Source organism: Rhinolophus sinicus, chromosome X, assembly GCF_036562045.2.
Source record: "Rhinolophus sinicus isolate RSC01 chromosome X, ASM3656204v1, whole genome shotgun sequence".
NCBI lineage: Eukaryota > Metazoa > Chordata > Mammalia > Chiroptera > Rhinolophidae > Rhinolophus > Rhinolophus sinicus.
Window position 1 is genome coordinate 26,179,471 of NC_133768.1, and position 15,637 is coordinate 26,195,107.

Sequence of the window (15,637 nt, forward strand, 5' to 3'; positions counted from 1 at the left end):
TAAATGCTCTGATCAAAAACATAGGGTGGCTGAATGGATAAGAAAACAAAACCCTTACATATGCTACCTACAAGAGACTCACTTCAGACAGAAAGACACACACAGACGGAAAGTAAAGGAGTGGAAAAAGTTATTTCATGAAAATGGAAATGGAAAAAAAATCAGGTGTAGCAATACTTACACCAGACAAAATGACTTTAAAACAAAGACTGTAACAAGATGCAAAGAAGGACCCAGTAATCCCACTTATGGGTAATTATGCAAAGAAACCCAAAACACTTCTTTGAAGGAACGTGTGCATCCATATGTTCTTTGCAGCACTGTTTATAATGACTAAGATGTGGAAGAAGCCTGGGTGTCCATCGATGGATGAATGGATAAAGAAGAAGTGGTACATATATACAGCTGAATATTGCTCGACCATGGAAGGAAATGGGTTCTTGCCAGCTGTGGGGGCATGGATGGACCTGGAGGGTGTTGTACTGAGTGGAGTATGTCAGACGGAGAAAGACAGATGCAATGTGATTTCACTTATATGTGGAATCTAAAGAACAAAATAAACAAACAAACAAACAAACAGAAAAACACTCATAGATACAAAGAACATTTTGATGGTTGCCAGATGGGAAGGGGTCTGGGGGCCAGGTAAAAAAAGGGGAAGGAATTAAGAAGTACAAATTGGTTGTTACAAAGTAGTCATGGGGATGTAGGGTATAGCATGAGTAATATAGTCAATAATACTGGAATAATTATGTACGGTGTCAGATGGGAACTAGATTTACCTGGCTGATAGATGGGAGGGGGTTGGGGGACAGGGTGAAAAAGGTGAAGGGATTAAGAAGTACAAATTGGAGGGCCACCCCGGTGGCTCAGGCGGTTAGAGCTCGATGCTCCTAACTCCAAAGGCTGCCGGTTCGATTCCCACATGGGCCAGTGGGCTCTCAAGCACAAGGTTGCCAGTTCAATTCCTTGACTCCCGTAAGGGATGGTGGGCAGCGCCCCCAGCAACTAAGTTTGAACACGGCACCTTGAGCTGAGCTGCCGCTGAGCTTCCTGATGGCTCAGTTGGTTGGAGCACGTCCTCTCAACCACAAGGTTGCCGGTTTCGACTCCCGCAAGGGATGGTGGGCTGCACCCCCTGAAACTAGCAACTGACAACTGGACCTGGAGCTGAGCTGCGCCCTCCACAACTAAGACTGAAAGGACAACAACTTGAAGCTGAATGGCATCCTCCACAACTAAGATTGAAAGGACAACAGCTTGACTTGGAAAAAAGTCCTGGGAGTACACACTGTTCCCCAATAAAGTCCTGTTCCCCTTCCCCAATAAAATCTTCAAAAAAAAAAAAAAAGTACAAATTGGTCATTACAAAACAGTTATGGGGCTGTAAAGTAAAGCATGAGGAATATAGTCAATAATATGGTAATAACTATATATAATGCCACGTGAGTACTAGACTAGCCAGGAGGTCACTTTGTAAATTATAGAAATGTCTAAGCACTATGCTGTACACCTTAAATTAATACAAAATAATACTGAATGTTAACTGTAATTGAAAATTTTAAAAGGGGGAAAGATAAAGGGTAATAAGAAGTACAAATTCCCAAGTATAAAACAAGTCATGGGGATGTAACGTACAGTATGGAGAATATAATCAGTAATATTGTGATAGCATACTACAGTGTCAGATGGTTGCTGGACTTACCATGTGATCACTTCTTTGGGTATATAAATGTTGAATAACTATGGTGCACACCAGACACTAATACCGAGGGTGCCAAAAAAATGTACACACATGACTTGTAATCATCTTTTGTTATCGGTATATATTACTACAATTTTAATACAATTTTTTCCTTTCTTAAAATGTGTATGCATTTTTTGGCATTCTCTGTATAATATTGTATGTTAGCTATATTTTAATAAAAATCTTTCAAAAAATAAAACAATGGTATTTACATCAATATTTAATAGGTGGATATGTGTGCTATTAACATGCAATGCGTTCTAATTATACTCACATTTAGCAACCCTAAAGGGTTTTTTTGGTGTTGTTTTCTTAAGAAAACACTAAATCCAGAGTCACATTTCATTGCTGAAAATACCCAGGTTTAGAGATATAACACCACCAGGCCAAGGCCTCAGTAGTCACTGTAACATCAGCTGCTCCGACACTTTTTATGCTGAACATGCTAAGTAAGCACTAGACTGTGCTGCAATCTCTGAGTGACTGCTTTGGCATCCTCAGCAATTGAGAGTTCACTGAAAAATGATCAAATGGTGGCACTGTAACATAAAATGTAGTCTATGTTAAGCTGTCTATGGTAAAAAGCAACAACAAAAAAAAACGAACAAACAAAAAATAACCCAATTAATAAATAGACAGATGATCTGAATAGACATTTCTCCGAAGAGGACATCCAGATGGCCAATAGACATATGAAAAGATGCTCAACATCACCAATCATCATAGAAATGCAAATTGAAACCACAATGAGGTATCACCTCACACCTGTCAGGATGGCCAGCAATAAATTAACAAGTGCTGGTGAGGATGTGGAGAAAAGGGAACCCTCATGCACTGTTGGCAGGATTGCAAATTGGTGCAGCTGGTATGGAAATCAGTATGGAGGCTCCTCAAAAAATTAAAAATTGAACTACTGTTTTACCCAACAAGTCCACTTCTGGGTGTTTATCCATAGAAATCCAAAACACTAATTCGAAAAGATACCATGTACCCCTATGTTCATTACATCATTATTTTAATAGCCACACTATGGCAGCAACCTAAGTGCCCATCAATAGATGACTGGATAAAAATGAAGTGGTACATATATATCATGGAATAGTACTCGGCCATAAAAAAGAATGAAATCTTACCATTTGCAACAACATGGATGGACCTAGAGAACATTATGTTAAGTGAAATAAGTCAGACAGAGAAAGACAAATACCATATGATCTCACTTACATGTGAAATTTAAAGAATAAAATAAACGATCAAACAAAACAAAAAATATGTAGGTTTCACATTTAAATAAATTCAACTCTTCTATAAATTGTTTGATATTGTTAAATCTTTTTTTTCCTCACCATAATTAATTCAAGTAACAAAAAGAGTACTATCACTTGTCAGGCTTTCTCTTGGCTATGTGTTTTTTTCCCTTGTCTTAATTTTCTTAAAAATAATCGCTCCTGAAGTGGGTTCAAACAGTTAACAGTGGAAGTTGGCCTCACTCTCTGAGCCAGCAAACCAATTCCTTCTGTTTCCTTTTATGCACTTCTAAGTCCTGGAGGTAAAAGATTACACAATCGACTTGCATGTCATCCTGTTGCTTTCTTTTTGTTTCAAATGATTCTCTTCAAAGCAATTTCATACTCATCAGAAATGGCATTATTTTTCAAGTCACAGACAATCTATTCAAATGTTATGACAATCTTAGTCAAATATTTTCCACTCCATTCACTCTTTGTCTTCCAGAGGAATGTGGAAATCATTTCAGGTAATTGTCAGACTTGAAGATCCTGGGTGGCCTGTCTGACTTTAATAAAATGTCTGTTCAGAGTATAAAGCTGAGACCTTTCCTCGTAGTTGCCCTAAGTCATTCACCCTTACAGCTCCCCTACCATTTTTCTGCCATGTCTCTTTTGAAGTCCTTCATCCTAGCTTCCCCCTTAGTCTCCAAGCATGTGGTGCCAACATCCTTCCCTCTGATGTTCAATGTCACTGGGCTTAGTCTTGCCCTTTCCGGAAATGCCTCACAGCCCCAAACTCATGGAAACATTAAAACCATGACAGGAAGGAACACTAGAAACTAACTGACTCACATTTTCATTTCCAAAGTGAGGATATGGAGATGCTGAGAGATTAAGTTATTTCTGAAAATCACACATTTAGTTATTGGTAAAGCTAGGACAGTACTCTGGCTTCCAGGGCAAGAATGTTGTCATAGGTTGGGTTCCTCCCCAAACAGACCCTGAGGCATAGGTTTAGGTACAAAAAGTTTATTTGGAAAGTGATCTCAGGAGGCGTTATGAGAGGGTGGGAACATGAGACAGGTTATTCCATGGACATCTGGGGCCCAGTCCTGTTGGGAAACCTGAAACTGTGGGAATTGATAGACGCTTTGGCAAGGATTCTGGGGTGACTGATTCATCATCTCCCCTTCCTTGTTGTTAATAGCAGCTCTGGCAACACTAGCTCCACTTCCTGCCCACACTTAAACTGCCTGAGACTCTCTCACATCCAGCAAATGCCCTCAGAAGAGAGAAGCCACTGCTGTATACAGAAATTGTCTGCACGCAACTGCCAGTGTAGGCCAAAGGGAAGAGGGCAGGCACAGAGTCTACCTGAGGAATGCATGATCCTCAGGAAAAATGGTCAAGATCATGATCTAGCACTGGATCTAACCTCTTTATCAGATGTTCAATTAAAATCTATGTGACAAGTTAACCTCACCTGGTCAACATTTTTAATGAAAATTAAAATACAGTTGATGCTTTTTTTTTTTTTTCCTGGTGGAGTTGTGGAGGGAGATTACCATAGCTATAGCTCTTCTTAAAACCACTTGATCTTAAACTTCTGTGGCCAAGGGACAGCTCTGAAGGCAGTAATAGCAAGGGCCAGTCTCATTTGTCAATGAAACCTAAAGCTCATCAAATACGAAAAGAACTCGGGACTTAGAAAGGTATTTCATCCACACAGAACTGTGAAGCTCTGACAAAATGTTATAAAATGAGAGAATAAAGTTGGGTGGGATGCAGATTTAGGAAGTATGAGTTCAGAGAGCAGATATTTCCTTTCAAAACCATAAATCCAAGAACCACAGATCCGAAATAGAGTTGTCATAAAATGCAAGATGCCCAGTAAACTTTGAATTTCAGATAAATAATAAGTAATTTGGGACATACTTACACTATAAAAATAATTTTTTATCTGAAATTCAAATGTAACTACACTTTTTATATTCTTATTTGCTAAACCTGGCAACCTAATTGTTGTCCAATCAGAAAGGTTCTTCTGTGTGTGTGTGTGTGTGTGTGTGTGTGTGTGTGTCTTCTGATGGACTAGACAAGTCCCAGAGCTAGTTTTATAACAGTTATTGGAATGAAGTACCCTCAAAATTCCAGATCAGAAATATTATTATAGAAATCCTAAACAAAAAAACAATAAATTATTTCTGGCAACCAGGGAGCATAATTGTAAATATACAAATAAACTGAAGAAAGATGGAAATATTAAAATTCTACAGTATGGGAAATATAGTCAATAATATTGTAAAGTATTGTAAAATATTATATGTACAGTGTCAGATCAGTACTAGACTTATCAGGGGATCACTTCATAAATTATATAATTGCCTAACCACTAGGCTGTAGACCTGACACTAACATCACACTGAATGTCAACTATAATTTAATATATATATCCACAAAATGTAAAGTACAGTAAACGGAATATAGTCAACGGTATTGTAGTAACTATGTATGGTATCAGACAGGTAGTAGACCTGTTGTGGTTATCACTTTGTGACGTACGTAAATGTCTAATCACTATGTCATTTGGTACACCTGAAACTAATACAAAAAATTAACAGATGCTGTGTTTTATAGCTAAGTGGTATTACAAATGTTCATTTTCCATCAAACTTGGCCTACTCTAAGACGTTATGAATTGAAGGTAAAACATTTTTTTTTAATCTTGTCATATTACTTAAATTTGTGTCACAGGTTATCCCTGCAGAGACTCTCTTCCAGGAAATCAAAACTTTCAAAATCACAAACCCACATTGTTCTCTTCCAGGAATATATTTGAATTTTCTTCTCAAATATGAAAAGCCTAGTTATGTTGTGTATCCAAAAATAAATATTTCAAAAATCACTAGGCAAAAACGATTTTGAAACTCTTTTTAATTGAAAACTTTAATTCTTTCCTACCTGTAAACCATGATCTGTGTTTGTATGTGCATATGTGACACACATATACACAGAGAACTTTCCAGTAGAAAGCAAATAGCATAACATATGCTAACCTTATGTTGTTGTACTTGGCGTTTTAGGTCCTCAAGATCAGGTCCGAGAGGCTCTTTCTCCATTTTCCTTGTTCTCTCTTCTGTTTCTGTCAGCCAATCATTTAACTCTTTCAGTTGCTGATTCTGGAGATCCATTAAAACTTTATGCAAGCTGAAAAGTTGAAAGATGTCTATTATTACCTCTATCAAAGCAACTTATTTACTATTGTTAAATCTATAACTAGGTAAAAGTGTTGACATTTGTAATTTATGGCATGTTCACATTGTTTGGCATCTGTTAGACATTGAGACGGAAGGTAATAGAGCCCAGGACCAACCATCTGACGTTATTCTTTCTCTGACTTATTAGAGTTCACACATCCCAATTTTTAGAAAGTTTCCCATAGATAACCAAATATGAACATGTTAAGTAAAGTGCGAGCCATTTCTGGTAATTGAGCTAGTAGTGTATCTTGACAATCATTTGTTTATATTTCCATTGTTTTAATATGTGTGGTGATTAAAGATGGCCACAAATTCTTTGTCACTCTTCCCATCAAGAGATGAAGTTGATTCCCCATCCTCACAAATATGAACTGGCTCGCCATTTGCTTTGGCCAATAGAACATGGCGGCAGCAATACTGCACCCAGTGCAAATGTGGGCTGTAAGAGAGCAGGCAGCATTTATTCTCTCTTGGAACCCAGCGGCCAGGCTATAAGGAAGGCCAGGCTAGACTACTGAATGATTAGAGACCATGCTGAGAGTGACTCTGGAGGATGAAACACTATCTTAGAAGTTGAGCTTCCGACTGAGTGCAGCCCAATGCCCCCAGCCATGTGACAACTGCAGAACAACCTATGTGAACCCTGCCCATATTCCTGATCGACGGAATCATGACATAATTATAAATTATGTGTTCAGCAACTAAGTGTTGGAATCATTTGCTATGTAGAAATACATAAATGAAAGAATGTTTTTTCAAAGATGTACACAATAGTGGGCTGGGTAATGGATTTAAAGCCCAAAGACTTGGGTTCACAGCCTGGCTATATGCCTGAGAACCAAGTTCTTAAATCTGCTCAATTAGAACTCCAGCATCAGGGACATGGGATAATACCCTGCCTATTAATCATACAAATTCATGGTGAGAATGAAAATTAAAATTGAGGCTTTTCATCCATTCATTCAACAAAAATTCGAGACTCAAATGAGAAGTGTTAGTACCTAGTTTGAGATAAATACTCTTTATAAAGGCATATTTAAAGCATTTTGGGAAACCACAGTACACTGATCTTATAATACTGATAAGGAGGACATCATTTGTATTAGGTATTTACTACTCTGATTTACAAAATCTTTACCAGAAATTTCCATTAGTCAGCATGTTTAAACACACAAAATACACACAAAACTGAGTGTTTAAAATATTTAGATTACACCATTATTGACCTTTCACATTTCAGAGCCACATGTCCCCTGAGGTGCACTGCAGTCAGAAGTCTATGAGAATGAGCGGTCATTTATCAAAAGGAAAATGTAGACATCTTCTTTTTATGTCAAGCAACATAGATGAAGTGTTTAAGTGGAAGCAAAAACTGAAAGCTGCTATTTTAAGCCTTTTAGACAATGAATACCATCCCAGCATTGCAAGGTATATAAATCTTTCACTTTATTGGTTCAGTCTATCCCCTGAGAACTGACCTAAGATTGCATGAGAACTGGCTGCAGTATTATTCCTTGTATTTGTTGTTTTTCCTGCCTGGTTTGTCATTACATTAAGCTAAAAATCTTATGTTTCAAAAATTGAAGGGAAAAAAACCCACATTATTACTTACACTTGAAGAAATCTTTGCAGTCTAACACTTATTTGTTAGTAAATAATGTATTTCATTTAAAAATATTATTTACTTTTTTTTCTTTTTTTTTTTTTTTTACTTTTGGATAGATATTTCATTCAACAAATGCTCACTGAGTTCCATATCTACACTGGAAACCATTTGTTAGACATGGACAAAAGAAAATACTTATCATCATTTTCAAATAGCTTAGAGACTTTTAGAGAAATGGACACATCAACAATTACAATTATTACCAAAAAATCACTACAATTAGATTTATAATTACATTTCAGAGGGTACACAGAAAGAGGCTCCAACTTGACGTGGGGTCATCGGGAATGCTGCCATTATCGAACACACAGCCTGAGAGTTGACACTTGGAAAACTGAATCATACGCTTGTTAAATGCACAATTGTCAAGTAGTTAGATATTATGGATGAAAAGGTGAGAAAAACCCATATAGCTCCTACTGTCACAGAGCTTACATTCTGGGAATGGGAGCCAGATAACAGATAGGTCAGTCACTGGGTCACCAGTTAATTATAACTGTGATCATACTCTGAATGAGAGTAACTGAATTGAGTCTGTGAGGTGAGGAAAGGCTCTTTTGAAGTACTGATGTTTGAAGAACTCGAAAGCTTTAAGGAAGATACAATAGTGAAGAGAAAGGGGTAAACACTTTCTAGACAGAAGGAACCACCTGTGCAAATGCCCTGAGACATGACAGCATATGGTGTGGGTGAGTTGAGAAATGTCATACCCTACAGTAATCTCTGGGTCCTGGAAGATTTCTTGAGCTCTGCCTGAAAATCTGAAGCCTGAACCTCAAGTAATCATTTATGTAATTATATATAAGTACACAAATGATTTCATCTTATAAACCTGAAGCCAGGGACTAACCAATAAGAACGGATGTACCCATAACTGCTTCATCAGGTACTGCATCTTTTATAGATGAAATGTAGGAATGTCCAGTTGGAAGACCATGGAGGAGGGGCCAGCATGGCTGGGTGGCAGTCAGTACACGGGGACACTCTGTGTGTAACCTGTGTGGTTTAATATTTTAATGACTGGCACAGTCGCATCAAGGTTTATGAGCCAAATAGATCCCTGCTTTTCCTCTCTAGACCAGTGGTTCTCAAAGGGTTCCCCAAACCAATAGCATCATTTCCTGGGAACATGTTAGAAATGCAAATTCTCGGGCTCTGGCCCAAATTTACTGAATCAGAAACTCTGAGGGTGGGGCCTAGGGATCTGTTTTAACAAGACTTCTGGGTGATTTTGATGCACACTTATATTTGAGAGTCACTGCTCTTAGATAATTTAACTCATCCAAATTTTGTGACCAATATATTATTAACATTAATAGAAGCGCAAGTGCCAATGCTCAGGAGATATTAGGAGCTATTCTGACATGAGACCATTACATTCTCACCCCAACTTCACCTCCATTTACAGAGAGAAGTGTGAGCATCAATTCCCTAAGAATGGGTTCGGATTTGAGGCTCCAAAAGTTAGGGATTTCATATGTTTGAAGCGTGAACTGAACCTCAAAATAAGTTTGAAAACAGAAACATACAAGTGTGGTAGTAGGACGACACCAATCAGCATGGAATATATATTATCCATCCCTTTGTGGAAAGGGTTCTGAAAAAATGTGTTTTAACTGTGTAAATATTTCTTTTCCTTACCATAGGTCTTGACGAGATATTGGAAAATAGTAAACTTCCTAAAAGCTAAATATATGTCTGATTTGTTCTCATACTAATTGAAAATAAATTGAAATTGTTGCCAATACTTAAAAAGCATGAGACACCACCTGCAAACTTTAGACTTGACCTCTCTAGAGACTATCTAAGAAGATTTAGCATTTATTTAGAAAATAAATGCCCTCGCATATTCTGACAGTCTCTGTGAAGCAAATCCTATGTCCACATTGATCTCCTTCATGTTCATGAAGATATGTTATCGTCGTGGGGTCTGGGATGAGAGACACATGTCCTATAAAATTATTTGAAACACGGTATTCCTTAGGTTGCCTTTCACTGCAACTGACAAATAACCCAACTCAAAGTGGTTCATACCATTGCTTCTTCAAGTGTGATCCATGGACCAACAGCACTAGCATCCCCCGCCCCACACACGCACCTGTTAAAAATGAAGACTCTCAGGCCCCTTCCCAGTCCTACTGACTTACAATCCACAATAGTACATACTCCCCAGGTGACCTGCATGCACATTCAAGTTTGAAAAGCACTGATGAAAACCATAAGGATGCCCGTTATCTTACATTACAATAAATCCACGGGTGGGTGATTCTAGAGACCATTAAGTTTGTGACTCCATTGTACCATCAAAGTCCCAGCTTCTTTCAGTTTATCAGTTTTCCTAGCCTCCCTCTGTCCTCAGATGATTTTAGAACTAGAAGTTGGATGCAGAGGTTCCTACTATCATATCCACACATGCTTCTGCCTCGAGGTTTTTTCAGGACCATCTCCAGTCCTGCACTATTTTGTTCCAGTTCCACTACCTCCTCTCTCTATTGCTAGTCGTATATTTATGCTCCATCCGCCTTTTGCTTTTATGTTCCTTTCTAAATGACTACTTGAAAATCATAAAATGAAACTAAGAAAAATGTAAACTCTTTTCTTGCCAATGGGTGGTAGACTTTTATTTTATGAATTTGACAAATTTCCCTAATTTATTTGCATCTTCAGAATGTTACTTGGAAATATGGAATTTCTTTCTCATTTTAATAGTGTTTTAACTTGAACAATATGAAATTGTCATTTTCGTGGAATAAAAAAACTCAAATATCAGCAACTTCATATGACACAACCTAAAACATTTTACCCATAAAGAACATAATTCAAGGTTAAGAGCCCAGACTTGGATCACAGATAGCTTAGCATTTCTATGCTGGCTTAACATAACACTGAGACACCTTGGGCAATATTTTAACCTTGCCAAGTTCCAGTGTCCTCAGAAATAAAATAACAATAGTATTATCTACTTCATAAGGTGATAATGAGGACCATATGTAATTATTTGGGGTTTCTCAAACACAAGTCAATCATGCTCCACCTTCACAATTTCTTCCATATCTGCACACTTCTTTATCATTATGTGCTTAATACCTTTCCTGAAAATAACTGTTTTTGTTACTTGGCCTCATCCTAAACTATATGATTTCATATATACATTAAAATCATACACACACTATATACAGTTGACCCTTGAACTATGTGGGGATTAAGGGGCCAATCCCCTGCACAGTCAAAACTCCGTATATAAGTTTTGACTCCCCAAAAAGTTAACGGCGGTTGTTCCTTGGTATCTACAGGGGATTGGTTCCAGGACCCCCATGGATACCAAAATCTGCTGATGGTTCAAGCCCCTTATATAAAATGGCATGGAACACTACCCACAGTCAGCCCTCTGCATGCACAGATTCCCAACCACGATGAAAAATACTGTTTTTGATCTGCAGTTGGTTGAACCCACAGATGCAAAACCCAGAGACATGGAGGGCCTACTGCATATTTATTGAAACCTACCTGCATATAAGTGGACCTGCACAGTCCAAATCCATGTTGTTCAAGGATCAACTATATATGTGTGTGTACACAGGTGTGCGCATGCATGCGCATGCACACACACACATGACATATGGCTAGTATGACTGGGAAACTGAATTTTTACCTATATTTCATTATAATAATTTAAATTTACAATTAAATACCTGCAGTTGCCATAATGGACAGCACAGCTCTAAACCAACGGAAATTGGATTGACAATAGCAAGTGCTTACCTACACCATTTCATTATGTCATTCAATATTTATAAGAAATGATACCTGGAAACAGCATAGTGACTTGGGCCAAGAGAATGCCAGATGGCCAAGAAGAAGCCTAGATAAGCTGACCACAAGAATGCCCCCACCCCATCACTCCCTTTACAAAAACACAGAAGTAGCTAATTACTATCTCCCTTCTAACCATTTACTTCCATACAGATGTGGAAACCACTGTTCCACATGTGCAGTTCATCAAGATTTGACCACTATACAACCTTCCTGGGTGGCGATAATGAGCAGTCTGCCACCTTGCCCCTACAGCACAGGTGCATAGTTACCAGGCAACATAGCTGGTAAAGAAAGCCCACCTCTTTCAAAAAGCTCTCTACTTTCAAAATGCCTGCCTTTTCGCACAAGCCCACTTTGTCCCCTGCGTACAAAAACAGCCAAGCAGTGCCAACCCGGAATTACTTCAGAGGAGCTTCCTATCGTCTGTGCTTCCTCCCTTGTGAGTATAAGCTTAATAAAATTTGTCTGGAAATTTTCTGGGATTTCCTCTCAGTTTCTACCTTGGGAAACTCAAGAACCCAAATGCCAGTAATCTTCTGAGTTAACAAATCTACAAATAAATATAAACAGCATTTTAAAAAGTTTTTTCTAGACATGAATTTATGAATGCAAAAATTGCACGTTTTCATTAATTCCAGCCTACATTTGATAGTCTTCATAGAGTTTCTCAGGCTTTATGGTAATACATTATAAAACTATAAAATATGTTACAAAACATAATTATATGCTAGGTACTATGCTAATAAAAATGTAAAAGTATTGACTTTGTAAATCCTAGGGTATTAAATTCAAAATTACCACGAAGGGTAAGCTCTTTAGGAAAATAGGTTCTCAGGCCCAATTTCCTAGACTTCGTCATTATTTGCTTATATGCAATTCTCAAATAAGAAATACAACTAATGAAATGAGGTAAAATAGTACTATGAATTTCTAGATTAGAAAAGAATCACCAGTGATATTCAATTAACATGTTATACATGCACAATATAGTTCCATGATTTAAGCTGTCAATAAAACCTATATATTTGATTTAAGGGAGGGCTACTAGTATGAATTAGAGAAATTGAATTTTAAATGAATTTTTTACTTTCAAAAATATGGCACTTAGTAATTAAAATTATTGTACAATGATGGAAACCATAATTTACTTATTCAAACTGTTGGCTTGAAAATCTTAGAAAAATGGTTTTAATGAATAGATTATATAGCTTGGATTTTAGCTCAGGAATTGTGTACATGGAACTAGATTCCCCCAGAATGCTCACAAATGCTTACATATGTAGTTATTTAAACTCCCTTGTATGGGTTTTTGTTTCATTTAGTCTATTAATAAAGTGAGTAATAAAGGTGATATTTAAGTCTTGTTTTATTCAAATATCACAGAAAGGTGAATTTTTCTCCAGCCAGGTGATTCCAATAAACATTCAGGGTTGAAAACAATTGTGGTGGTTTTCAAGACTGACACTAATTTTACTTTAGCCCTTCAGTGCTCCCAAGTGGCAAATGTTTGGGTAGCTGTGCCCAGGCAGCATACTATATCAGGATTAAAATTAAATAGAGGCATGGAGGTAACATGGAGGCAGGTTTATGACACATCAAAATGTTTTTACCCAATTATTTATAAATTAATTATACTATATAAGTTTTGTTATCTATTAAACATTTTGTACAATCTGTGACTTTGAAATATAATTTTATTTATGAATAACCAATTATATTTATCATGTGTCCAACAGGAAAGGTATTACTATAGTTAATACTAATGATGCAGGAATTGATATTAGCCCAATTTACAGACGGGGAAACAAAGGTTTACCTGGGTCAAAAGGCAAGCAAAGGGAGTCAGGAGAGTGGGAATCAGGTGGTGTGTCCCTGAAGCCTACACTAATATTAATTTTTTAGAGAGGGCTTTTATAGCTATCCTTCATTTCATTCATGGCAGTAGTTATCAGGATGGGAAAAAAAACAAAAGAATAAAGACTGTCATTTAGTGGGATTTTATAGATTGTCATTAATAGATAATTTTACTTTCTCTTCTCACCAAAATAAAAAGTACAGTCCCTGTTGAGGCAGTTGTTAGCATGAGTTTTACATTAATGATAGAAACCACAATACATGGTTTTAATACTGATAGAAACACAATGAGATCCAGTTTCCCTCAAACATATAGTAACAAGGTAAAATGAATGACCAGGTATTTTAAATATTTATAGTGTTTCATTAAATGTACGAATCAGAAAACATGACAAATTCTAGGCCAAAAATAAAAAGCAAACACTGCTCTAAAACAGAAAAGCAATATTGAATTTTTTAAAGAAAAGTTTCAGTAATGCATGTACAAACACATGTTAAGGCATTTTGTTGTATGACAGTAATGAATGGGTCATAGGGAGCACATTAGCATTTTTCAACTCTTAAGATTCGTAACATTTATCAAAGCTCACCCAATAAAAACAATGACCCCCCAAATGGGTTAAGACTTTCACCATCACTGTCGCCTCTATCATACTGACCACCACTACTTTCACCGCCATTGCCAGTTCCCACACAAAATTTCTGAAAGTTTACTGTCAGTATCTGTGCAGGTGGTTAATCCCTCTTACCCTCCTGTACCTCCTTGCCTCAGTTAAGTACATCCTCTTTCCTCCAAGTGCTAATCACACCTTAAAAGACCCAGCTGAAAATCCTGACACTAGACAGTGGTTGTGGGGACAGAGCCAGGAAAGCAGTTTCCAGGCTCTCACCCTCATGTGGAAAGGTGCTCACTCGGGTAGTAGATGGCCATCCACTGCGATTGGATGGCCATCAGCTGTGACTAGTTGACCATCAGCTATAACCAGTTAGCCATTGACCACTGATACAACTGCCATGGCTACGCTAGGGGGTTGGTTGGTTGGTTAGTTGGGAGAGAGGAGAAGTGCGGATTGCAGCTAGCAAGTGGGGTTGGTTGGTTGGCAGAGACACAGATGGCGGATTGCGGTTAGCAAGCGTGGATCGTGTAGATCCTACTGCCTGTGTCTCGCCCAGCCTCCAGTGAGACTGGGGTGCAGGAAGACCCCTCATTGGGGTACTGGCAGATATTTGCCTTTGTGTCTAAACCAGCCACCAGCAAGAATATAGTGGTATGAACTCCCCTATCTATGGCTCCACTGTTGTTCCTTTTTGGCCTCACCATGTCCTGCGTTCTTATGTGGGGAGCGGGACGAGAGATCAAGCATGACAGTGGTCTTCTGTCTATATCTCTTAGACACTAGTACAGTAGTTTCCACTGGAGAATGAAGTAAAATAAAGGTCTAATGGAACAGTATAAAGAGTTTTTTCCCCAGAAACAAATGTGTGCATCCTCCTCTCTACAGGACTGCCATTCCTACCAATCGGAATGCTGACATTTTGGGCCAGGGAGAAACCAAGGAGGACAGGTTCATGTACATTTTTTAAAAGTTCCCACTAATTCTGATAGTCACCATTGTATTACGCCCTGCAACCTGGTCTTGGAAGCCACAGTTTTCAGTCTACAATCTCACAATGAATACTTTAGAAATAACTCACCTGCAAAGTTCCGCTTCCAGCAACAGGAAATATAAGACAATTTTCAACCCTCCCTCAAAATTAACTGCATATTAATATTTGTTTGCCCACTCGATGGAATGTGAGAAATATTACTGTGTTTAAAAAGGATTCTGTGAAACAAATATATGCCATTGTTTTCAAAATCCTGATCTATTTTATTCCTCCATCTATATAGCTCAACAACAGTTTAATTATTGATATTCTTCAACTGCCCAGAGCAAGATTAAAGTTCAAAATGCAAACAAATTCATTTTCATTTTGAAAGCATGAGTTCAAAATCACAACAGTAACATAATAAAGAAGCTGCATGGCTGGATGCAAAAGATTTTTGTGGCAAATACATTATGGT

The 15,637-nt window shown here is 37.7% G+C and overlaps 1 protein-coding gene across 8 annotated transcripts in view; it reads right to left on the bottom strand.

Annotated features, from left to right (window-relative positions):
- The window catches only part of DMD (dystrophin), a 2,125,071-nt gene that overhangs the window by 1,442,779 nt on the left and 666,655 nt on the right, over positions 1 to 15,637 (bottom strand). For all 8 annotated transcript variants that reach the window (XM_074323908.1, XM_074323912.1, XM_074323913.1 and 5 more), the window contains exon 12: positions 6,033 to 6,183. In XM_074323908.1, the coding sequence (XP_074180009.1) occupies positions 6,033 to 6,183 (151 nt within the window). The remainder of the gene's footprint in view (positions 1 to 6,032; positions 6,184 to 15,637) is intronic.